Source organism: Glandiceps talaboti, chromosome 17 (genome assembly GCF_964340395.1).
Source record: "Glandiceps talaboti chromosome 17, keGlaTala1.1, whole genome shotgun sequence".
In the NCBI taxonomy this organism is placed as follows: Eukaryota; Metazoa; Hemichordata; class Enteropneusta; family Spengelidae; genus Glandiceps; species Glandiceps talaboti.
Genome location: NC_135565.1, coordinates 19,313,346 through 19,339,417, shown reverse-complemented (window position 1 = coordinate 19,339,417; position 26,072 = coordinate 19,313,346). Strand labels below are relative to the sequence as shown.

At 35.2% G+C, this 26,072-nt stretch overlaps 2 protein-coding genes across 4 annotated transcripts in view; one reads left to right on the top strand and one right to left on the bottom strand.

The window, feature by feature from the left end:
• LOC144448248 (fatty acyl-CoA reductase 1-like) overlaps window positions 1–16,420 on the bottom strand; it is a 28,253-nt gene extending 11,833 nt beyond the window's left edge. For both annotated transcript variants that reach the window (XM_078138419.1, XM_078138420.1), the window contains exons 1-4: window positions 16,298–16,420; window positions 4,220–4,532; window positions 455–630; window positions 131–203 (exon numbers count right to left, since the gene is read on the bottom strand). In XM_078138419.1, coding sequence (XP_077994545.1) covers window positions 131–203; window positions 455–630; window positions 4,220–4,411 — 441 coding nt within the window. In that variant the 5' untranslated portion in view covers window positions 4,412–4,532; window positions 16,298–16,420. The remainder of the gene's footprint in view (window positions 1–130; window positions 204–454; window positions 631–4,219; window positions 4,533–16,297) is intronic.
• Window positions 16,421–16,598: 178 nt separating this feature from the next.
• On the top strand, window positions 16,599–24,618 carry LOC144448539 (coiled-coil domain-containing protein 91-like). 2 transcript variants are annotated; one of them, XM_078138805.1, is made up of 11 exons: window positions 16,599–16,746; window positions 17,441–17,585; window positions 18,440–18,715; window positions 18,755–18,906; window positions 19,511–19,726; window positions 20,421–20,600; window positions 21,312–21,419; window positions 21,834–21,995; window positions 22,839–23,015; window positions 23,677–23,790; window positions 24,292–24,618. In XM_078138805.1, exons 1-11 carry the CDS (start codon window positions 16,705–16,707, stop codon window positions 24,421–24,423), a joined length of 1,704 nt encoding a protein of 567 aa, XP_077994931.1. In that variant the 5' UTR covers window positions 16,599–16,704; the 3' UTR covers window positions 24,424–24,618. The 2 variants fall into 2 exon arrangements, with proteins under 2 accessions (XP_077994931.1, XP_077994930.1); XM_078138804.1 differs by having other exon boundaries at window positions 18,440–18,924.
• Window positions 24,619–26,072: the final 1,454 nt, after the last annotated feature.

Genomic DNA, 26,072 nt, shown 5'->3' with positions numbered 1-26,072 from the left:
ACAAACAAGAACATATACAAAACATTCAGACAGAATATAACAGAATATACACAGGAATTTTTTTTCATTGAATGATATCTTGTTATTTTGCACTATATTATATACAGAATAAAAGATAAAATAAACTTACTTCTAATTTTTTCATGTCCTTGCAGAGTTTCACCATCTCTTGAAGGGCCTTCACATTCATTTTATATGAAAGTCTGGAAAAAGGAGAGTAAAATGTTTGATAACCATTGAGGGCGCTATTTATGAATGTGTCAAATGTTGCAAAGCAAGCGTGATAATCACAGTAGCCACTTTTTTGGAGTGATATCTAGACTGATACTATATATACTTTATTGGGCATATCTACACAGGCTAAAATTTAAGGGTGATAGTTCAAATTTCTGGTATGCATTCAACCTTTTGGAGGTATTACACAGTTTGGAAGTCCGAGAGAAAAAATTCTTACTTCATTTTTTCATCAAATTTGATGGTGGCTGCAACATGGAATACAACTCCCACTTCTTGTTGTAGCATCTCTCTGTCTTCATCACTCAGTCCTAATCCTGGTTCTAACATGTCACTTTTCACTGCAATAATTCTTTCCAGACCACTTGGGTTTTCTTCTCGTACTTTGTCATAAAGCTATAGAATCAATCCATATTTCAATAATATGAGAATAGTTGTATATATGAATATGAATGTTTTATTTAGGGGTTGTCGGTGGCCGAGTGGTTAAACCACTTGCCTCTTACCACTGCAGTCGGGGTTCCAATCCCCATTCAGGGTTCAATTAAATTTACCATGCTGTAAGTAAGAAGAGTGTCGTTCAGTTTGACTCTACCGAACAACGCAGGTTTTCCCCGGGTACTCCGGTTTCCTCCTGTATTAACACTGAACCCATGAGGGATGGCCCTCACTGGACTTCTTGGGAGACAAGTGTTTAAATGCTTAAAGAACTATCCAGTATAAATAAAGATTATTATTATTATTATTATTATTGAGAATGGGAATGTTTAAAGCTGCACTAGCTGTAACTGTAATATTTTTTAAAACCGTTTTGTTAGATACAAGGACTTACTCATAATAATATTGTACATCCTGAACTGTATTGGATTACTTGTGGATAAAATGTTTGTGTATATGTAGCTGTAAACATAATATGTGGAGTATGCGCCAAATATCATAGTCTGGATGCTACAGTAGGGTTTCTAACTAAACGATAGTGTATAGGAACTAGACTATATGTACCAATATCAACATTCAGCTGTAAACATAATATGATTTTGGAGTCTGCACCAAATACATGTATCATAGTCTGGATGCTACAGCGGGGTCTCTAACTAAACGATAGTGTATAGGAACTAGACTATATGTACCAATATCAGCATTCAGCTGTAAACATAATATGATTTTGGAGTCTGAACCAAATATCATAGTCTGGATGCCAACGGGGTCTCTAACTAAATGATAGTGTATAGGAACTAGCCTATCATATGTACCAATATCAACACCCCAATATGATCAAGATTTTAACCTGTTGATGTGTTACTTTTAGGTACAATCAACCAATAATTAACATGTAAGAGTGTCTGATTATTGCCATTTAAACAATTTTCAGAGAGTGTACTTATTGTTGATTATCTAATCAAAAAAAAAATTCTAGCTACAGCCTGTGCAACTTTAAGTACATAACAATGTTAGAGTAATGTATGTAAAATCTACCTTTGTTTTGTTAATGAATTTGACGCAACAACACAGAGACTTGGCTATCTGATTCCACATACTGGCTTACAAATGACACCGCCCACTTAGCCAGATAACCAAGTGTCTGAGCCTATGGTTCCTATACAGTATTGTTACGATTTACACCTCTACTCACATACTGTAGTCTAGTTCCTATACAGTATTGTTACAATTTACACCCCCACTCACATTTCAAGACTTCTAGAGTAATGTCTTTGACTACATGTATGATGTATACTGTGACCACGTTGGCATCCACACTAGGCTAATGAGGCAATACATATAAATACATATTCTAGGGCCCTTTACAGTATGATGAAACAAATAAATTTGACAGCCTGCCCCCTTCCTCTGCTACCTGGGTTCTAAAACCCTACCTACAATGTACATGTATCTGACGTGGTCTGACAGTGTCATGCCAAACAGTTATGTCTCTCGGCAATAAAAACACTAGCAAACATAATTTAAGCTAGCTGACACTAAAACACTTCAGACACGTGTGTGTCACTACATGTAGATGATCTATCATCCATCAAACTCTATTGGCCGAAATACATGAATCACCACCCCTTGACTACACACAGGAATGTAGTGTGTAGTTTGTAGTATGACAATGGTACACACATGGTACAACTTTTTTGTTCGAATAAATTTTCCAGTCAGTGACTCACTTCAACTCAAATGTCATTTTGAAATGACTGTTTTTCTTTCTTTTAAAAATTAAAAAATAAATAAATTTGAGACTAGGAAATCTGCCGTATTCGGTACTATGTTTTACTACATGTACATAATATAACATCCTGTGTGGACACTGAAGAACCCTGATACTACAATGTAATATACATGTAGGAGGTGACCCATGAAGGTTGACCAGTCCAAACCAAATGACTGACAGATATCTTAAGTTAAAGAGCACGTTCAAATATATGTGATGTCATGAGTATCATGAAACTCATTATGATGTATGAGGGTGGAAATTTATGAATTTAATTTCTCGGGTGGATATAGTGAAAAGGCACATGTGAACAAACCACACCCATACTGGTATGCCATGTATGTAAATTACATATGTATGATTCATTCATATCTCAATCATCTATATTGTCATTCACTCTGCGTGTACACATCATACATCTGTTACTAGTGTTTGAAAATGTTTCCGTTATCAACGCGTCACACATCAAACATATGTTCTTGCAAACAAGGTTTTTAAAATGTCCATTCCCTATCTATTCACTGACAATATGCTCTGTTCATAAGTTGTCTGGAGGTCACTATTGTGAGCTACAATGAATGTACATGTATACTCATCTACATGTAGGTACAACTCCATCTCATTTGGCATTCCCTACATGTCCTTCAACAGGATTTGTTGAAAATGAATGTGAAGGGGGCCTTGTGACAACCACAATAACAAACTCATTCAATGAATAAGTGTAGACATACATGTATACATGTACATGTAGTAAAAGTTGTCTAGCGTTCCATACCATGTGCAATAATTTTGGTGGGAATTAACACACATGGCTGGTATTGTAATTTTGCATCCTCAAAATAAATAAATAAATAAACAAGTACATAAATAAATAAATAAATAAATAAATAAATTTGAAGTGTAGATTCAAGAACGGATCAGCAAAACATTTGGGCATTTTGAAGTGTTGCTATAGCAACCGATGTGCTGTTGGTTATTTCAGAGGAGCACACTACATATTCTTTTTTCTGTTATTTTACTTATTTATTTAGTTTGAGGATGAACAACATCAGCCATGCGTAAGAATTAACCTTAGTAAAAATCCTGGGGAACTCAGGTAAACTTTCAACCTTAACAGTAAGTCATTGGGAAACAAGACATGCATGAACAAGATTTTATGACTACATGGTGTAAAGATTGAAAGTGTACTTTAATTACTCGGTCATCAAATCATTGCCAAATCAAGGATGTTTCTGTTTCTAAGTTTCTAGATACACATAATTTATGCATCTCATACTCCTTTATGGATATTACACGCCTTCAATTATAGATTTTATCTCTGCATGACTCACATTACAAATAAACTGCACACACAAAATGAGATACATCATATACTGCATACAAATGAAGTCACATATGCACAACATATAAACATGCACACACATACATACATGTAGTAAACAACCGGCATAGACACACAAACATGTACATGACAATACAGACAAACAAACAGACAGAAACATACAAATACAAATACAAATACAAATACAATTTACAAATACAAATACAAACACAAACAAAAACATCAAAGAAATAAACATTGGTGCAAACACACACATAATTTCAAACAGATCATAAACAGACAAACAAATGTATACACATTGTCATGGTATAAATGAAAACACGTCCCACATACATGTATACCAGTGATACAGACTGACAGACAACATGCCATACAATGACATTATACAGATTTGCTATCATTTCATTTTGCATTTCACATATTTGACTAACCTTGGTAGCAATCATTTCTTGCACTCTCTGTTGTGGTGGTTGTCCAGCTTTAGGTCTTACCATCAAATACATCACATCAATATTTGGACAACATCTTAACAGTTTCTCTACAAGAACTTTGCCAAGAAATCCAGTTGCCCCGGTGATCAGTACTTTCTGTCCAGCAAAGAACTCTGCTACAGTTGGTGCCATATTGGTGTGGTTTATTACTTTATTGCTAGAATTTCTTTTTTTCTGTTCACTTTTTCTGTACTATTTTACTCTTTTTTAGTTTCACGTCACAGGTGAGCTAACTTTTCCACTCTTACACAATCTGTTGGGAAATGAAAGGAGAACACAAATATTACTCTCAAGCAAACCTGTTGTTATTTAGTCCAGATCAGAGACTGGATATCTGGCTTGAAAACGGTGTTCAACAGTACATATTAAACTGTAAGATAGTCGTGTTGTTTAGCCCTAGGCCTATCAGTCTTTTTAACCACATGGTGCTGGCTAGAGCTGATAGCATGGCACAAATGTTGTACACGTATCTACAGACTACAGTACATGAACATGTATGTTGAGTCAAATATCATTTGCCAGTACAAATATCATTTGGTAGTATGTATGTGGAGTTAAATATCATTTGGTAGTATGTATGTGGAGTCAAATATCATTTGCTAGTATGTATGTGGAGTCAAATATCATTTGCTAGTATGTATGTGGAGTCAAATATCATTTGCCAGTAGGTCAAAGTTTGATAGTCAATCCCATTAGTACTTATAGTCTGTACGATATGACATTCCTGCCATGCATTGCTATCATCTAAGTTAAAAGCCTGATAGGGCTGAACAACATGGTCGACCTATCCTTCAGTCTAGGCTAGTTGTTATTAGACCATTGTGAGACAACCAGACTGTGAATAAATTGCATTAAAGAAACCCAATAATAGTATGTTTTGCTATGAAATCAAATTACCATTGTGTCTAAACAGACATGTCAACATATCTATATATCTAGCAAATATTACAACATTAAAACCTACTTTAATATTAAAATTGATAGTACAACTGACTATTGAGAAGGGAATTAGTTAAAACTCATTTCATAGGTACAATTAATACTGCTATATTGTCTGAGCAGAGACACCAAATGAGCAGTCATTTTTTATTCTTTTTTTTTTTAACAATGGAAATGTCTGTATTGATTCAAGGCCAATTGTTATACAACATACACCATGCTGTGTCTGGTTATTACTACCAACTATAATGCAGTTATGTATTAATCATACACGTACAGTAACTTACATTATTATCACTCAAAATTTCTCATTATACATGTAAATTGTAATATTGGCGACTTTGCTGTACAACTCACAAAAGATGTACAGGTATGTGAAACTGGCTGCATATACACAACATGTATACATGTACAAATACACATTGATTGTACATACATACATTTCTCTGAGCGCAGACTACTTGGGAACTGCACATAAAGAAATGTGTACAAATAAGCCTTGTTGTTATTTAGTTCTGTTGTCATAATAGAACTCTAGATAGTAAATAGCCAGTGGTCATGACGATGTAGCGCTGTATGGGTATATATACATGTACATTGTATGTGCATGCTAAATGAGTACCTTGTTATGTCTGGTGTCCTAAAGTTATAAAACCTACTACATGTACATAACATGCGAATGCTTTTATGGAAAACTGATTTCATATATGTCCAAACTTTGAGTTATCAATTAAACATATTAAAACATGCGTAATGCAAGTGATCAGGACAGCATGGATACAAATGTGCATGTCATGTGAAAAAAAAATGTACTTGTTAGAGCACGTCTGATGACTCTAGCCTTTTGATAATCAACTACACGTACACATACATGTACAACGTACATATTACCGCTAACAATGAGACTACATGTACATGTATATGTATTATCAGGGCAAAATTCTCAAAATCATTATTTTTATGCTGAAACTATTCAATACAAAATCAGTGTTATTGTGTGGTGCTGGTATATGCACATGTACTGGTAGTTTAATTGTATAGAGTATAAAGAACTGTGTCTGGGTCATTGGCCTCTGATGGCATTGGCATGCATAATGGTTACCGATCAACATGCGTGTCACTGTGTAAATCTTACATTATACATACAATTGTGTACATGTAGTACAGTGAGGGACTCTACATGTATTGTATTGTACGCCCCAGAAACTGCACACATTTCTCTTGTTATATAGTTGTCGGTGACCGAGTGGTTAGCTTGCAAGCTTCTTAGCACTGCAGTACGGGTTTGAACTGTACCCACTCATAATCAGATGGGTTTGATTAAAAATGTCAAAATCTGTGTGTAGAAGGGTGATGCTCAATTTGACCCTACAGAACAATGTACATGTACAATGTAGGTTTTTCCCCAGGTACTTTGGTTTCCATCTGATTAGCATGTGGGTACTGTACAAGTGGTGACTGTAACCTACATTTGTAATTTGGATTAATAATTAAGTTTCCTCCTAAATTATATATACAAATTACAAGTATTGTGTTTTGAAAAACAATAGAAACTATTTAGCATATTACACATCAAGTTATTTTTTTTTGTACAAGTTCTACCATGACTCATTTGCTGAGGCCACACTGCTAAACACTGCATGATTTCATACTCATACTAATACTAGTAACTTGTGCTTTTACACTTACAGTACAATTGAGAAAAACTCTGCTGATATCAGACATAACAAGAAAAAGTAATTATATCAATATTCATACAAATGAACTAATTAGAGAAAGTTAAATTATTAATTAACCATAAGTAACAATTTAATATGGACTGTCAAAGTTTCTGTTTCCTGGCAAGAAAATCATCACAGCCATGTACATGTACATGAATGGGTAAGAGTAGTCTGGATACAAACATGTGGTCTCTAACTAAAGTGAGTGGAGGTGTAAATCATAATGATACTATATACCATACATGTACATGATGTAGGGACTAGACTAGGGTGAGATGATACAAATCACTCTGGTAATCTCTTACAAGTAATGTACATGTACATGTATGCATGCATGTATGTATTCATTCATATCTTTCTAATTGTACCTTTTGCTAAAACCAACTCTGTAGTGTCAATGACACAAGACAAGGGGAAGGAGCACCCCATCCAAAGTAGTAGCATGGGAGATTTTGACATAGCGTCTGTTGTCAATGTTGATATACATGTACATGTATATTTGATAACAACAATGGTTTAAAAAATATATAGGAATTACAACACTAAGAGTTGACACTCCTGTAACCGTGCTCAGTGAAAACAATGTACTGGTACAGATGTTACAACACATGGTCTGTTTGATGAGATAATACATGTACATTATGATCATCACTGTCATATTGTTACTTTCATTACGTCAGTATCTATATCCTGTCCATAAACTACAGGGTGTGTTGAATTATCAGTATCTAAATTTGTTCCGAGTCTCTCATGTTTTCCTACTAAAATAATTCCTCTTTCTCTCTGGGAGGTATTTATTTGTTTGTACACTCTATACCTATATGATGAAAGAGGATTAACTTTCAACCGAAATATCTTTATGAAAATAACAAGTACACTTAACATATTTAATGTGCAACTCTAATGGTTTTCATTAATTTAAGAAATGTCATTTTGTATTCTGATCAAATGTAAAAAATCTCATTAGCAAATCTAAAGTACGAAGAATTTTTTTTCCTGCTTGAATGTATATGTCTATCAATGGTGAGAGATAATTACGGCAGCAATCACCGGAACAAAACAAATGACACAAAATGATGCATAGAGGTAAATAAAGCATCTAGCTGCTTTTACCACATCAGATTTTAATCCGATTGGTACAGCACTTGACAATTTAGATTTAGTAGCAATTAGATAAAAATAAAACTGTCAAAAACTACTTAGAAAGACCATAAAACCATCTCCTCACCTTACCTCATCAATGGTACATACTGTACATACTACATGTACATGCATGGTACTGGTGAACACACCTACATGTATCAATATGCACTAATGTACCAAATACCAAAACAAATAAACAAATCAGTTGTAAACTTGTCCTTGACTTTTAATACTTCCAAATAAACTTTGGACTAACAAGTATACAAATAAGCTATCATGTAACTTGGGTAACAATTTACCTTGGTTTAGCTTAAAAATAAAAAATTATGTTGCATATGATATGACCAACAGAATTTTCTCTCTTACCATATTCAGATTTCAATCAACTCTTCTAGTTCTACATCTATCTTTATCTGCATCAGGTCAGCCTACAAACACTAAACAATAATTGGTTGTCTTGTAGTGTTAGGGCAGTGCCTTCCTGTTACTACTTGGCATGATGAGTTTGTATCCTGGCTAATAATGTTACATCTACAATGTATTCTGCTGGATAAGTTGTGTGGATAATTGAACTCTGAAATTCACATATTGTGTAGGTTTGTGCAATAGGCAACTTGCAAACCTGCCATGTTGAATGTTGCATCATGGGAAATGTGATAATAAATACTAATCAATTAGCATTGTAAATAATAATGTTACATTGTTTGTAACCACAAATAATCAGTTCATAGTTACCCTGACCATTGTAGGAGGTTTATTTTATCGATAGCTCCAGATTAGGAATTACGATAACCACAGATAATCCCATAGTCCTTTGCATCTGAGCATGCTCAGTTTGGATTGCAAGTTCCCTATTTTGAAGTTCGTAGGGAGTAAAGTCAGTTCAGACAATCTATTAGTTATCTCTGTCCTCTGACTTTGACACCCTCAATTCCTCTTATCTGCACATTTGTATCTCGTCAAAACAATGGTGCATTCCAGAGTGTGACTATCACATTGTTTTTACTCAACTACCTGCATTGTGTGAGCTATCAGTACGAGAGTAGACTTCAGACTTTATCCCTGTCATGGTGAGATGTAGGTGATGACACAACAATTAAATATGATGTAATGTTGATATCCATCTGATCAACTGGAACAACAACATGCAATGGAAAATTTCATGACCTCGACCAAACATCTAAAATATACTGACATACATAATATACTTTTTAGCCTGTGAAATTCATACATTTTATTTCATGCACAAATGTCCTGCAGTACAGGATAGACTGAACAGAAATCTGCTTAAGGTGCCCTGGTGACTCCAAATTTAAGGGAAATCTGGTAAAATTTGCACTGATTTCTGTATGCTTGTAAAGTTGTACCACCGTTCTGGTTAACAACACCTGTATTATAACTTCTAAGGAACAGGTACATGTACATTTTATCCTTGACTACTGCCAATTTTGAGCCCTGTGTGCAGTATGGTACCTTCCTTTAAACTGGTACCTTTAATTTGATACATATACAATGTAAAGTAGTCTCAATTGCTACAGGAAATTGTTGAAATTTGGGAAATGTAGGGTTGGATTTGTGTCATGGCATCATGTACTCATTCCAAATAACGTACATACAAATGAAAATGTCAGCATATACATTTGTACATGTACCGATACTACCCTGAATTTATGGACATAGAAATAATAGATGGGTTTTTTAGATACATTAAGAATAAATATTTGTGCATGATTTCTATTCCAGAGAATGTCAAGTATCTGTAAAATCTCACTGGTTCATTGATTTCATTTTGTATGGAAGTCAGACAATTCATGTATATCATATGTACATGATGACATAGACAAATAACAGGTAAAGGATTCTTATAAATTACAGTGGAATGGAACTGATTACTGCTGAAATTCTGCCTTTTTTTTTAATAAACCTTGACGCTAGGATTACTCTACCTTTGGCAAGGACTGTATTGTCATCAGTACAATACCTAAATTTGCATAATAGTAATTTGTATATGTTAATTTGTTCCCATTTTTTTCAGGAGACCATAGACCAGAAGAGGCATGGGGATAATTTTAGAGGCATGGGGAGAATTCTAAAGATTTCAAATCAATCTGTTCCATCACTACATGTACATGTATAGATACTAAAATGGCATCATTTTGGGGTGGACTTGACGTTACTAAAAATGAGCATTTTTCTTAAGATCTAAGAACTAAAGTTGAGAAAATCTCATCAAACTTTAATTTGTATCTTGCAATCAAACCATACATATGTACATGTACATGTACATGTACATTATATTTTTCAAAAACACATGAAATGAAGAGGAGTAACTCTACTTTGGTATAAAATTAGAAGTAGTGTACCTGTAGTGGTCATTTCTGATTGAATATCTCATTGAAACAGTTGTCATCTAAATGTATGTAACAACTTTTATTTCAACACTTTCAAAGGGGGTGTGTTTCGTTAGTTAAATGTCAGTTTTAAGTACTACTGCAAACCTTTCAGGTTGTTTGCATACAAATTATGACAGTCAATTGGACAGTTATCACAGTTTTTGACAGGTAACCTGTTTTAAGGAGTTTTGTAACATGTTTGTTTACAGTAAGCATTTATATAGTTTCCATCAGGAATGAACCTTATGGGGTGGCCCATACATGTGATGTACCAGTGTATTACTGGTGTATACAATGTATAAAATATGGTGTTCCCCGATCCCATTACAAAGTGTTGACCCTCATTTTTATAATTTTGACACACAATACAGGAAATGGGGTTGTATACTGGTACAGACATACAGTAGATAAAAATCTATATACTGTACTCTATAGACTATAGTGGTCTGAGGTATAATGCAATGTTTTTCATTGCATCTGTGGGGTTAATAAGTGCAGGCTGTAAATGGGATATAATCAAGGCCTAAAATAGGAAACATATAATTCACGTAGTCTAATAATTAATAAATTTTTATATTGTCATTTTTACATTATCTTAATAAGAAGTTATTTTATATTGACAGTCTAACTCCAATCCAATCATATATGTGTGCTGACAACTGAAATTGATGTCTCTCCCTCGTGGTACATTTTGTATAGCTACAAATGCATGTGTTCATCTCTTTCAATATTGCGTCGACTAATTATAACATTGTGAACTCTATAATGTATAATGCTAACACTAGTATATAGGTGATGATGCTTCTTTACTATTTATCTATATAACTTTATTAAGTGAAGCAGTGTTATCATCATCATTTGATACAATATATGTTTATCAAATCACGTACAGACTTGTTATATTATAATTTATTACAGATATGAATGTACATATACACTGTACTACAAAGTATATGGTTACTACAGTATCCTAATCCTTTTATCAAAAGTGGTTAACAATTGTGGTTTGTGGTTGATGCCAATGTGTAACTGTTAACAACAATTTTTTTCACAGTAAAACTGACCAAAAAATGGTTGGGAACAACAGTACCAGAAATTAATCATTTGCAAAATGAACTCAGATACATGCATAACCACTTGAATTGATTATAATGTGATATTGAAGGTCTACGTGCAAACTGAGTATGTCAATCTTGTCACCTGTTTTATATGTGCCTAGGGTTCAACAAATGTTGATGTCAGTGAAGTAGGTTATTTATTAATAACTAAATAGACATGAAGTGCTGTGAGTCCCTTAGTTAGAGGGGTCATCAAACTTTCACCATGTAATTAGTATTAGAAATAGTGGCAAAGTGCCAATTTCTAAACAAAATATTGAAATACCAGACTTTGATCAACCCGACATTCATTTCTTACATTGACAAACTGAAGTAGTCTCCTGTCAACGAAGCAAATTTTATAGTCTGTTTTAAAATATTCTTAGATGCTACAAAATGTTATAAATATAAATATCTTTAGATGCTTGAGTGTACTAAAAAGATTCATCAAATTATATAGAAAGGGTTACCATGTAAAAAGATGTTGTAGCAATTCACAAATACTTGCATATTGATTGTACTTGTCAAAATTAAACAACTTTACGTGAGTCTTATCAAAAGGAGAGAATTTGTCACCATAGAATTAGCTTGTGGCAGGTCACAAAAAGTTCATACAGCCTACATTTCACCTATTAAATCCTAACCTCACCAAGGCAGTGTGTCACAAATATATTCTCATCTTGGTTCATACAGATATAAGGACAACATAGCAAACTCATTGTAAATGAAACAAAATACAAATTATAGTAAACTGTCACTACTCTTCCCACTGTATTAAGACCATAGACCCTATATGTGTAGGGTCTATTATTAGACTACATAGCTAAATATCTGTTCACCAGACTTAAAATGACTTCAGAGGTAACAATGTCTTCCAGACAAGTGTTAACATGTGAAACAATATGAAAGGCTCTCAATGAGTATTTCACTATGAATAGTGAGCTAATTGGTTACAGTAACACACCAAAAATATTCCAATAAAACAAATGTTTCATTGCCACTTCAACCACAGACAAATCCCTGTCTGCATGTTCCAACATAATGGAATGTACAGGTACAGTACTACAGCAGTCTAGATGTTACCCTTGGTATCGAATCATCGAATAAAAGCAAGATCTTGAGGTTCAATCCTGGATAGTACTAGACTACAGGTAAAATGTACACTGCCTACTTCTCATCAGGGAAGTATCACTCCGAGGGGAGGGTGATGCTTCCGGAATTCCATGTTCTCATCAATGATCAATGTTGACAAAAGATTTTTTTTCCAAAAAGATCAAAACTTAAAAGCAGTATAATACTATTAAAATCAACTTAAGTCTAGAAATGATAAATATGTCATAACTTTGACAGATGTAACCCCTAAAATAATTAGAACACGAGACACTCCGAAAATAATTTATAAACGCCCCATGTACTGGAGCTTCGTGGGTTTGTATGGAAATGTCAAATACATTATGTAAGTTGTAACAACTAAGGGGCAACATCAAAAGTTCAATATAATATATCTAACTTAATTGCTTAAGTTAGGTCCCAGACCCCCCCACCCCCCCATCTAACTTAACTGACCTAAAATTGAAAATCGTTTCAGACTCATACTGTATACTTTCACTTTCAAACAACGTAACAATATACTACTGAATTATAAATAAAAACAGAAAGCCATTTTAACCGTGTACCGCTGATAAATCGGACCGAGTGTACCTTTTTTTGTTTCTCATCTCCAGTGGAATAGTCAGGCGGGGCGGGCAAGCGAAATAAAAAAAGGGGGCAAGGAAAAAAAATCTGTATTTTTTCAGTTCTATTCTCTGTCCTTCTTTTCTCTTCTCTTTATTGAATTCCTTGTTACAGGTCTCTTTCCTTCATTTTAGCAAGGTTGACAAGTCCGTAGAATAACTTTGTAAGAAGATGAATACTTATCATCCTGATGGGTGTATATCTGTAGCCAGGAACTATTGTATGATTTTATCAGAAGTACTATTACACTTCGTCCTTATTAATTAAAGTGGCATTGACATCGCTAATTTGAACTTTAGTATGTAACTTTTTGAGGAATGCAGTATGACTTTTACCAATTTTAAGCATAATTTTGAAAATGATAGAAATATTCTGAGCTATTATTACATTGCAGCAAAATGTACCACACGGCGGCATTAATTTCGAGCCCTGTTCCTCATCAAACCTCAACAGATTCAGCCACGAAAGACACATGCTGCTCCGACGTAACAAAGGGGGTGGGGGTGTGGGTAGACGGCAGTGTTCTGCCAAGGTTTCCAACAAGTGGGGACAAAGCACCGGGCCCCTTGGTTGCAAAAAGTGGGGTCATTTGACAGGGAGTGGGGTCAATTATTATTGCCTATGAAATATTCATATATATTATCTCAGACCACTATAGAGATACTGTGGTCTTAGATATTCCATTACACATAGACTATTACCTATATAAGAACATAAAAAAAATTCCATTCACAATAACAGTTCCCAGTAAGCTGTTTTTTGAAAATTGTGGACTACACATTACACCTTAGAAAAAGAAGGCAATTAAGATTATGTATTTTTAAGTCATTTCTACAGAGTATATTATATATTGTTTTGAAAGATTGGACAGCCAGGTAGTCACAATTTTTAATCTGAATATCATGAATAGCAGTGCTCAAATTTATAATTCCTTTTTTTCAGACAAAGACAAAGAACAACTTCAAAATAAGTCACAGGGAACATATGATTGAATAAAAACTTTGAGAAATCCTAATCTTGTAACCACTTGTTTCATTTGTAGAACTGTTAGTACACTGCTGTGTTTTAATATCATTCCCTCTTCAAATTCATGACTGAGGTTAAGAAAAACCAACATTTTGAAGAAAAAAAATCCCTGACTTTAAAAAGTTCCAAATGTGAACGAAAAACTTACAAATAATACAGTCAAACAAACTTTGAAATAATTTTTTTTTTATTAATTACCGTTACTGGCTGTGTATCATGATTTGGTCCTGTGATATCAAATGACAGCATTAGTTACATACTGTAAACTTGATACGGAAAGCTGACATTAGGTGTCCTTGAAACTCAGAAATCGTGAACTAAAACTATCAACGTCAAAGTTAGGATGCTTTGTAAATACCACTGTAATTATTTTCTGATTTGCACAACAAGTTCATTCTTCATGTCTGACTGGGCGCACATGCATCGGCCGTCTATATGGCCATGCCAGTTATCATGCATTGATTCAGTCAGTGCCCAACATTCACATATGTGTCACTGTCAACATCATGCAACATGATCCCCTAACAGTCTAACACAGCTTTTTCGGAATCAAAATACACATGTACTCATTTTGTTTCCATTAATCTAACCCATCAACAAATGAAAATCACAACCTGTCCCATAAATTTGGTTTACTAAGGCTTCTGAGCTGTGGCAGATAGATGTTCCGATTTCCGGTAGCAAGTTCAGTGTTTCGTACACGTCAGTGAGTACGTCAGAGGTCACGACAGTGATGGTAGACAAAACATGTGACGAGAGACGTCCATTTCGACGTCTCATCTACTCCCTCTAATGTTTCAATTTGTAGATTAAATTTATCAAAGTTGATCTTTTTGTGTCATTTTTTATGTTACCAATGGAACTGTGCGTTGTCACTGTATCTTATATGAGTGACAACAAAATTTTCCCTCACGGAGTCAGTATACTTCTTGTGGGATTGACGTCAGGGCCTGGCCCTGGACTTAGATAATTTTGATGTTTGCCGTAAAATGAATGTGCCAAAGCGGCGCAAGGTGGGAAAATTTTTGCGTCATTTGTAATTTTAGGGGGCCAATGTTGCAAGGTCGTGGCCTCGGCAGAACATACACTGGTCTAAGACGCCATGAGGAACGTTTGATGTTCATTCGAACCTTACAGTCTTGCTGTGTTGAACTCAAGGGTCGAGTCGGTCGGAAATAAAAAAAACGTTGTTTTTTTCTGATGTCGGAGCTGGAAATTAGGGTCGGTCGGGAGATGAGAAACAGAAAAATAAAAAGGGCCGCCCTTATAGGTAAAAGCAGCCTTGAAATCGTACTAAATTTGCTAAGTATGACGTTAAATCGTTTTTGACGGTTGAGAAATTAATTTGGCCAAAACCCCCCCACCCCCAAACTAAAGCAATTAAGTTTTTTTGTAAACATCGATCTTTTGACGTCGCCCCTAACTTGCCATCAATAAGTTTTGTCATTGAATTACTTGGTGTGTTAACGATTTGCCATACTTTATTTTATCTTATTCGAAAGACACTGACATTCAGTGGAATCGGACACATCATTAGTTCACGAATACGTCGAGTTTAAACTATTTTGACACATGTAATATTACTTGATGCATGACGGCATGTTATGTGAATACGCACGCCCTTCAAGCGTGTTCTGTAACGTGAACGTTACACATTTGTCCGGGAGTTGGGACATTTGTCCATTGAAGCACACGCCCACTTTCGATTTCATTGAAAAATCCTCGCTGTTTCATCACAAAAGGGGGACGTGGACTTAAAGGTGTAACCTTACGACATCTCACGATATTATATAGTAATTTTGAGGACGATAAACATAAAATGAGATTTGTAAATGTGACGCGCCTACACGAGTGCAAAGGTCATACACATTACGATGCGATGTACCCGGCGTTTCATCTGTCATGCAACATGCTGTTTTTTTACAATTCATTGATTTCACAAATTTTAAAATTGGGCCAACTTACCAAATATATAATAACGATTCTTCCTCCAAAATATGGTTACAATAGATCCAATAATACTGCAAAAATCAGCTCAGAAGTACCGTGGAAAAGTCCGTTCACCTGCGAGTCGGTTGTCAAGAAAACCGTAAAAGAAATTCAGAGTAATATTGAACACGTGACAAAATAGTGAAATCTTATTGGTCAATTACATCAGCCGATGTCCCATGGCATGCATCTCGTTATGTGTGAGACGATATCAATCGAGATTTGAAGCGATGACTAATAATTTACCCATGAATCATCACTCAAAATGTCAGCCCACTGTAACTTTTAACTTTGTGATTCGAGAAAATAATAATTTCTGACAATTTTGAGAAAGGACTCAGTAGACCACATAATTTAAATTGAAAGATTTGGCAAAGGAAATCATGTCAGTGAATTGGGCGAGTTTTGGAGCTTCTGAAAGTGAGGTAAAGTATATTTGTATCGACTCTTCCTGATAAATACAGTCACAGGCTGCAGCTCACCACCGACACGTTTCACGTGTGATAATTTGTTGGCCGAACTTCATTAGATGTGAATTACTCCGCATCTCTATCACATGAAAAAATAAGGCGTAGTATAAGGGCTGACCTGTATGCTAAATACTGCTTGTTGTTCTAGGTTTTTGAGAGAATAGTAAACAAACAACATCACAATAATAAACACACCAGGCCTGGGAAGTTCCACTTCTTCCAATCTACATAGTTATGGAAGTATAATACACACTCTGTCGGTGTGCGCGTATGAAGTACTTTATGACTTAAAGTTTACTAAGGTTTGTTAGAAAATAACGGAAAAGGGATAAATATGTGTGTGTGTATGTGTGTGTGTGTGTGTGTGTGTGTGTGTGTGTGTGTGTGTGTGCATACATGTATAACAAAGGCAATGCTAATTTCATCCTAACTACTTTAGTTGGTGTCTGGGAACGAAGTCATGAAATGTCACTTTCACCGTCTCTGCGTCATGTGTCTTCTCTAAAAACAAGAGAGAAGTATTTTCAAAAGCAATGGATGTACACAAGTACAAATGTTGCGATACATGTCGTACAAAATTAAATACTGACATCATTACATGTCATGATACTGTCAGGATTTCATTGAACTACATATTTTTCGTTTATAGGGTGGTGCCTCAGGGAATCCAAATGATGATGACTGGGCAATGGATGATGATTTTGGTGGCTTTGAAGCAGCAGAACCTGTACCACCAGAAATAGCAGACCAAGTCCAGGCAAGCCCTTCACCATGGGCAGTTTTCCCACCTGTAGGTAAGTCCATATCTAAACAAACTCCTTTCCCACACATTATTATTTCTACCTATCTCCGTAGATTGAGTTCCAGGAAGGAAGTCCATATTAGGGAGATTCTTTCCTCCAGTCAATAAATGCACACATCTGTGCATAAATGCACACATCTGTGCATAGGAAAATCCAAATGAGTCTTTCCATGAGTTATTCTCAAATGCATGCTGTTCACAGAATTCAGAATGGATTTATGGGATGTTCTCATGCTTTTGCTGTGTCAAAATCAACAATAAGGAATTTAAGTTATGAAGTTGACTTTACTGGTGGCCGAACACACTTCTAGTTTGTTTTTGTAATATCTGGGAGTTGTGAATTTTTGCTAACAGTTTTGCAAGACTACCAGTATATTGTTCACTTATATTATCTCCTCAAATATAGTTATTCTTATTTAATAATAATAATAATGTTGGGTTCTTATATAGCGCTTTCCCACACCGTGCTCAAAGCGCTTTACAATTATTACCCCTGGCTCGGATCAGAACGGCACAACGGCCCTTTAGTCTTCCTCAACTCCCCGGGGAGCATACAATCCATTGCAGCCATTTAAGCGCATAGGATTAAAGCCTTCACATTGCAACCTACATCCTACCAGGTCCCCAATTATACAGCTGGGTTGACTGAAGCACAGTCGTGGTTCAAATCTTGCCCAAGGACTTTAGCCACTCAGAAACAAACAGCAGGCAGCGACAGGGCTCGAACCTGCAACCTGTAGATTCCAAGCCAGTCACGCTAACCATTCACCCATCATGACTCCATCATTTCCATTTTCATACCCAGATTTGTTTTTGAAATGCTAACAAACTTTGCTTTCTTCACAGTTGCCACACCTGGTCAGCCTGATCTGTTACAAGCACAAAGTCAACCACAACAAGCCAAGAGTGATTTAGGTTTAGATGCAACCTTTCCAGGAGATGCCATACCAAGTAGTACACAACCAGAAATTACTTCCCAAATCCAACCAAATCCTCTGGAAATACCGCCCTCATTACCGCAACCTGAATTAACAGCATCTGTATCAGGAACATTAACAGTTGAACCAGAAATCACAACTAGTTCTATAGTGAGAAATACTCCACCACCTGAACTCACAACCAGTTCTATAGTGAGAAATACTCCACCACCTGAACTCACAGCCCAAGCTGAAGCTGCCGTACAAAATGCTAAAAGTAATAAACTTCGTCTTGATGACTTTGGATTGAGTGATGATGATGACGACTTGCCAACTTTCAATATTGGGACTATAGGGGGCGCTGCAAGGAAACCTGATGGAATTACACAAACTCCTGCACTGAGTGATTCAGAGGTACATGCTCAAATTTTCACTACAATACAACATGTATAACATTAGTTTAATTAAGATACTGAAAACAATGAATTATATAGAGGAAAAAAAGGAAGTTCTTGGTATGTGATTTTAACATGGTATGTGACAGCTGAATAGTTTATGTTTATGCCTACTTCGGATTAGGATTAAAATTTAGGCAAATACGTAGTTCGGCAGAGGTATTGAAACAGTTGGGCCAAAACAAAAGAATGATTCTACGGAATCTTGGCATTGTAATGGTTAACTTACAATGTTTACAATAGTAACACATTAACAATATTAGATATTTACATATTAAAATTTCTATTCACAGTCAAAAAATTTGCATACAGCAGCAAGAAAGATAATAATTTTTAGCATTTTATAAATAGTCAGAGTGTGGAATATCTAACCATAGACAATAATATGGATAGATATTCCACACTGATCTTTTATTAAATAGTAAAAAAAATATTTGTTTTGTTTATTTACCTATTTATCTGTTTTGTTTGTTTTTCATAAACATAACCAGTTAAGATTGAACCCAATGGTTGAACTAAAACCCTTTTTCATTATTTTGTTGTAGCAACCAAAGCAAAGGCTTGCCACAGTGAATCATGTGACTGATACTGCCAAGGACAGCAGGCAAAGTAAAACTGTAAATGAAGAAAGTCAAAATAACGAGAAATCAAAAACTGTTGAGAAAACAGTAGGAAAAGACAATGAAGTTTTAAATGAACAATTGAAAGAAATGGAAGGCAAGTTATCAGCTGCAGACAGAGAAAGACTTCGACTACAGAAGGTGAGAATCTAGAATTTATCTATGCTGTTTTCTAATCTTTTGGCTCTCTTGTAACTTATAAGGTGTGATTTGAAGTCTTGGCAAAGTTGTAGAATAATGGACTGACTGATAAGGAGCTAAAAGGGTGTAGGAGTAGGGCAAGACCCACTAATATTAAGCTGAACTGTTTCCTGCTCCCAGATAGTCACTATTCATCACTTAGCCTACATCCTGTTTATAGGGGAAGTATACATTTGTACCTTGTGAATTCATGTTGTTTGATAAACACTTGGATGCAAATGAGATAGGATGTATTAGTTTCATTCATTTTCACCTACAAGTATGGAGTTGGCACTGATATGAACTTAGGCAGACGTGACATGTGAGACTTGTTAGGGGACTTCTATCTAACATATTGCAATTACAAATAACACTAGAAGCAGTTGACAGTATGTCCAATGCCATGCAAGTGTCATATGTCACTTCTGGCTAAGTTTGGGTCAATGCCAACTCTGCAATTAGAAGCTTTGCTAAAGTTTTGAAATATTTGTGAAATCTTATAAATTTTACAAAGACTTCAATATCTTCTACAATAAGTTTTGTAGTGAACCATTGTAAAATATGTGGAAACTTGGACTGAGATTTGACCAATGTACATATGCATAGCACCTACATTGTATGAATGATAGAATTTATTTATGTTTGTATTTCACAGGAACTAGAAGATTTATTAGAAAAAAGTAAACTATTAGAAAGTCAAGTAAAGGAACATACACTAGAAGCTGATGAACAGAAGAGGAAGTATGAAGAGATGCAGGATAAACAAAGTAAAGAAATTGAAGAGATAAGAAAGGCTGGACATGATGCACTGGCTATTATTATTGAGGAATACAAGGTATGGTTAGATGTCTTGGGTTGGGGTGGGGGTGGGGGTGGGGGTGAGAGTGGGGGTGGAGGGTGGGGGTGATTTGGACATGATGCACTGGCTATTATTATTGAAGAATACAAGGTATGGTTAGATATCTTGGGTTGGGGTGGGGGTGGGGGTGGGGGTGATTTGGACATGACGCACTAGCTATCATTATTGAAGAATACAAGGTATGGTTAGATGTCTTGGGTTGGGGCGGGGGGGGGGGGGTTGGTGAGGGTGGGGGTGATTTGGACATGATGCACTGGCTATTATTATTGAAGAATACAATGTGAGCTGATGTCAAAGGGATTGGTGGGGTGTCAAAGCTGGATATGATACCCTAGCTTATTGCAATATATGATTGTATTACTTTATTTTCACCAATGTCACGTGTGAATATTAAACATACAAGTTACAGACAGGTATTATAGTGAAGGACATGACAAATAGCCCAAATGTCTTGAGATTTTAATTAATCTACTCTCTCTGTGGATGATATGACAACAAGTCACTGGAGTAAGAACTCACCAAGCAAATAAACTAGTCACTGCCAGCTGTGTAGAATAGTATGACTGTAATCATTTCTCAATTGCCAGCTTTTCACAAGCATTTTTTTTTATCAATTGTAAGTGTTTTTTATGACCACTTTGGTACATTTTAACATGTTTTACCCCATTTCTTATGATTTGATTGCAGGAATTAAGTAAATTAGCAGTGCAGCAACAACAAGAGACCAGTGAAAAACAACTTCAGACGGCAATTCAAACTGAAACAGAAACATCTAAAACAATGCTTAGAGCACAGGTAATGTAATATCAATATTAATTTAAAAACATATTTGTAGACTTTGGAATAGGAGGGAATTTATTTATCACTGTATCCAACCATTTCTGTAAGGTAAATTTCCATACAATATTCGTAACACAACACAACACAACACAACACAGCACAATAATATAACACCATATGACACAACATAACATAACACAATTTTACATACCATAACACATTAGACAACACAATATGACACAACACAACACAACACAACACAACACAACACAACACAACACAACACAACACAACACAACACAACACAACACAACACAACACAACACAAACCAACACAACACAACAATACTCCATGGCTGAGAAAACCAGCACATTTATTGATGATTAATAACTTATAGTTTTATCAATCTAATCAATATTCACCTTTAGCACGAAAGACTGATGAAAGTTGTGGAAGAAGAAAAGGAACTGGGAGAAAACAGATTAAAAGAAGCACTGGAAGAACAACAAACATTATCTCAAAAATTAATAGAAAAGTGTGTTGAAGAAGAAAGAGAGAAGGCAAACCAAGCAATACAACAAGCTGTAGAGGTATGTCATTGTTTCTATTTAAGTACTTTCCATTAAAAATGAAGTTTTGCTGTACAATATGATGAATACTGGCACAGGTCTACAGTGATAACACCACTTTTATTCTTCAGTCAGTCAGTCAGTCAGTCAATCAATCAATCAATCAATCAATCAATCAATCAATCAATCAATCAATCAATCAATCAATCAATCAATCAATCAATCAATCAATCAATCAATCAATCAATCAATCAATATACCAACCAACCAGTAAGTCAGTTAGTCAGTCAGTCAGTCAGTCAATCAATTAATCAATCAGTCAGTCAGTCAGTCAGTCAGTCAGTCAGTCAGTCAGTCAGTCAGTCAGTCAATCAATCAATCAGTCAATCAATGAAGCCAATCTGTCAATCAGCCAATCAATCAATCAGTCAGTCAGTCAGTCAGTCAGTCAGTCAGTCAGTCAGTCAGTCAATTAATCGATCAGTCAGTCAATCAATCAATCAATCAATCAATCAATCAATCAATCAGACAGACAGACAGTCAATCAATTAATCAATCAGTCAGTCAGTCAGACAGACAGTCAGTCAGTCAGTCAGTCAATTCTGTAAAGTACCAAACACTAGAGCACAGTTCTAAACCATGGCACTGAATGATTTGTGTGTGGGAGGGTTGAGAGTTGAATAGCAATGCTTTGATATGAAGTCACCAATTGATCAATTACTAATATCAATTCTAATACGGATGAATAGTTGTAAAACTAAGCTATCACAAAATGTGGATCTGTTTTCAAGTTGCAGACACTGAAACTATAGAGAATATCACAAATCAACTCACATTTTCATAATGTGTTGATCTAAATTACAGGAAGCCAACCAAGCCCACCAATTACAACTAGAAAAAGTTCTCCAAGAAGAAAGACAACAAACACGAAAACTTCTTGAAGAAGAAAGAAACAGATCTTCCAAACTGTTAGAAGAAGAAAGAGAAACAAGTAGAAAAACAGTAGAAAAAGCTTTGAACGAAGAAAGACAGAGGAGTAAGGTAAGAATCTTTTATTTATTTGGTACATTGCCAGTGGTAACAAATCATTGGTAAAGAAACCAATCAAAATCAAAGGTACTGTTCATCATGGTCATAATTATGTTAGTTTTATCTTTTATCTAGCATTTTGTCAACACAGTATACTCTGAGATTTATAATTATTTACCTATATTGGCTTAATGGCCTTTTATACTTCCTAAACTCTGCATGAAACATACAATCCATTGCAGTCTCTATAAGCATGTAAGTTAAAGCATTCACATTGCAACCTACATCCTACCAGGTTCCAATTATACAGCTGGGTTGATCAGGTCATGCTCGTGGTTCATATCTCACCCAAGGACTTTAGCCATTCGGAAACAAACCGTGGACGTGAGGCTTGAACCAGCGACTTATATATTCCAAGCCATTACACTTGTTCAGGATGTTGGCTCCCCCCCCCCTCCCTGCTTCCATCCTCAATTCTACTTACCTGTGCTGAACCTGGCAGCAAAATATTCTTAATGATGTAACCAGATTTCTTTTTGTCAAAGTTATTAAGTGAAAGAAAAACTGAAAAGATTGATAAAGAAACTGTCAAAAGATGTTTATTTTCTGCCTTACATTTACCAACTACATCCAGTCTTGTTGTGATGACTCACTTTTCACTGTGATTTTGTAGGAGGCAATAAAGACTGTATTTGAAGAGGAAAGAGATAAACAAGAAACTGCCATAAAACAAGTCACATTGAAATGTCGAGAAGAAATGTTGCAGTATATCCAGGAACAGAGAAAGGTGAGTTCAGCATACACATAGGAATTATGAAAAAAAATGGCCATGAAATCAAATGAGTGGATACTGTATGTTTATGTCTGTTGTCACAATTCTTTCGTTGTTGATTTGTGAAAATAAATAAATGTTTGTACATCATATTTTCACAATATCGATATTATACAAAATTCATAATTTTCAATGTCTGATATTTCAATCATCAGTTAATCAATCAATCAATCAATCAATCAATCATTCAATCAGTCAGTCAAAAATCAATCAATCAATCAATTAGTTATATTTATAAAGTGTCACATTCCAGAGCACTGTTGCTGTATTTTCAGTGATGCTGAGTGGTTGGACCATACTAAACAAATACGTATTCAGTTTCACTTTGAAACGGTGCAGGCTAGAGGCTTTATGAATCAGTGTCCAATGGAAATCAGTTCCAAATATTTGGTGTAACATGAGAGATGATGCATTTTGTGTCTATTCTCACAATCTGTTCTCTTTCTTCTATTGCAGGCTGACTCAACTCTTAGACAAAGATCTCTGGCAAGCATGGATTTATTCCTTGAAAGTGCACGACAGCAACTTCAATTACTCATGCAAGATAATCTTGGAGCTGTTAGGGATACCAATAATGAAACCCCCTAAGCAGCTAGAATATATCACTATGGTATCAAATATATATATTGCCAATTAAAGAATTTTTTTTTAAAAGCATCAAAGCAAATTATAATGCAACTCATGTTATAACAGAAGGGACAATTATTTATGTATGGTTTCCTGATTTTTGTATTTTTGATTTTTGGGGGTCGTTTCTGTATATCAAGTTGTTGGGAATAATATTTGTTGATGTTAATTGGTACATTATGTAAATAATTCAATACTAAAGTTTTAATTTTGATTTCTGGTTCTTCATTATGATTTATTTATATTGATATGTTGAAATGCTTGTCTGAAAAATAGAAAATTGGTTACAGTTGGCAGGTACATCAAGTTTGTATATTTTTAAACTTTTAATTTGCATGTTAGAATCTGTGGTATTTGTTTTGATGGTTTTATTCTCAGGAGGATATGAAACTGATGTAATATTTGTTTTAAGTGATGATGATGTTCTTCTATGGAGATCACTAATCTCTTTATATTTTTTATCTCGTGAGTTATCTATTTTTAGTCTTGATTCTTCACATTGGCAGGTTCCAACTAACGTCCCTCTGTAGACACATAACCTTGTGATAGCAGTTCTGTATTGAAACCGAAAAGTTTACAATTGTTCACACTGCGCAACAGTTTAACCTCACTTAGATGAACCCAAGTCCATCATGAAACCAACCGAGTCCATCATGAAACCAATCCCTTTGTGACTGGCCGATTCAACCTCACTTAGATACATCCAAATCCATCATAAAATCAAACAAGTCCATCATATGAAACCAATCCCTTTGTGATTGGCTGATTCTCTGTATTGATGCAGATTACGGCACTCAGCTCCAATCTCCATCTTGATTTTGATCACCCGCAATCGTTGACACCACTGACCTCATCTGATACAGTGGGTAGATTAAAACCAGCAAGAATTAATTTGTAACTGTTTTCTAGCATTAAGATACAAGTACAAGGCTATATGTCTAAGGAGAGAGATTGGTCAAAATCCACCAGCATGAATAATTTAGGCTAAAGGAGTTTATGTTGGGTTTTGGTATTTAAATTTATCAGATATGGCTTGAAGCACTTTGTAAGGTCCACTGTGATTGGTTAAAAAACAACGGAAAAAATAATACAAATTTTGCTGCATGTGTTGTAAATGGTTATTCTAGTAAAATATAGTTATTTATGCCTTCCAATCAGATGGAATCTTATAACAGCTTTATGTTGCCCTTCATACTAATAAGCAAGTATCCAGACATAGGTGACATCTATGGTATTATGCACTTTGATAAAAGATTTTTAATAATGATGTTGAACTCTGAGGATGACAATACAATCAGTACTCCATCCAGTGTCCAGTACTCCATCCAGTGTCCAGTGCTCCATCCAGTGACCAGCTGAGTAATAGAAGCTATACATCAAAGTTTACAACTGAGTTTAGATAGTTTTAGGTGTAATTTTTGCTGCATATTTAAAAGATACTCACAGTATTCTACTTATTGAAACATACTTATAATCATAACTTGTAGTCGATTGAACTCAAACTTGGTGCAAGAAATAAGTTATAAATGACTCAATGACGTAATTTGAAAATGTTGAGGAAATCCATACTATGCAGTTAACTGTTTGAACAATGCCAGAAGACAATTGTA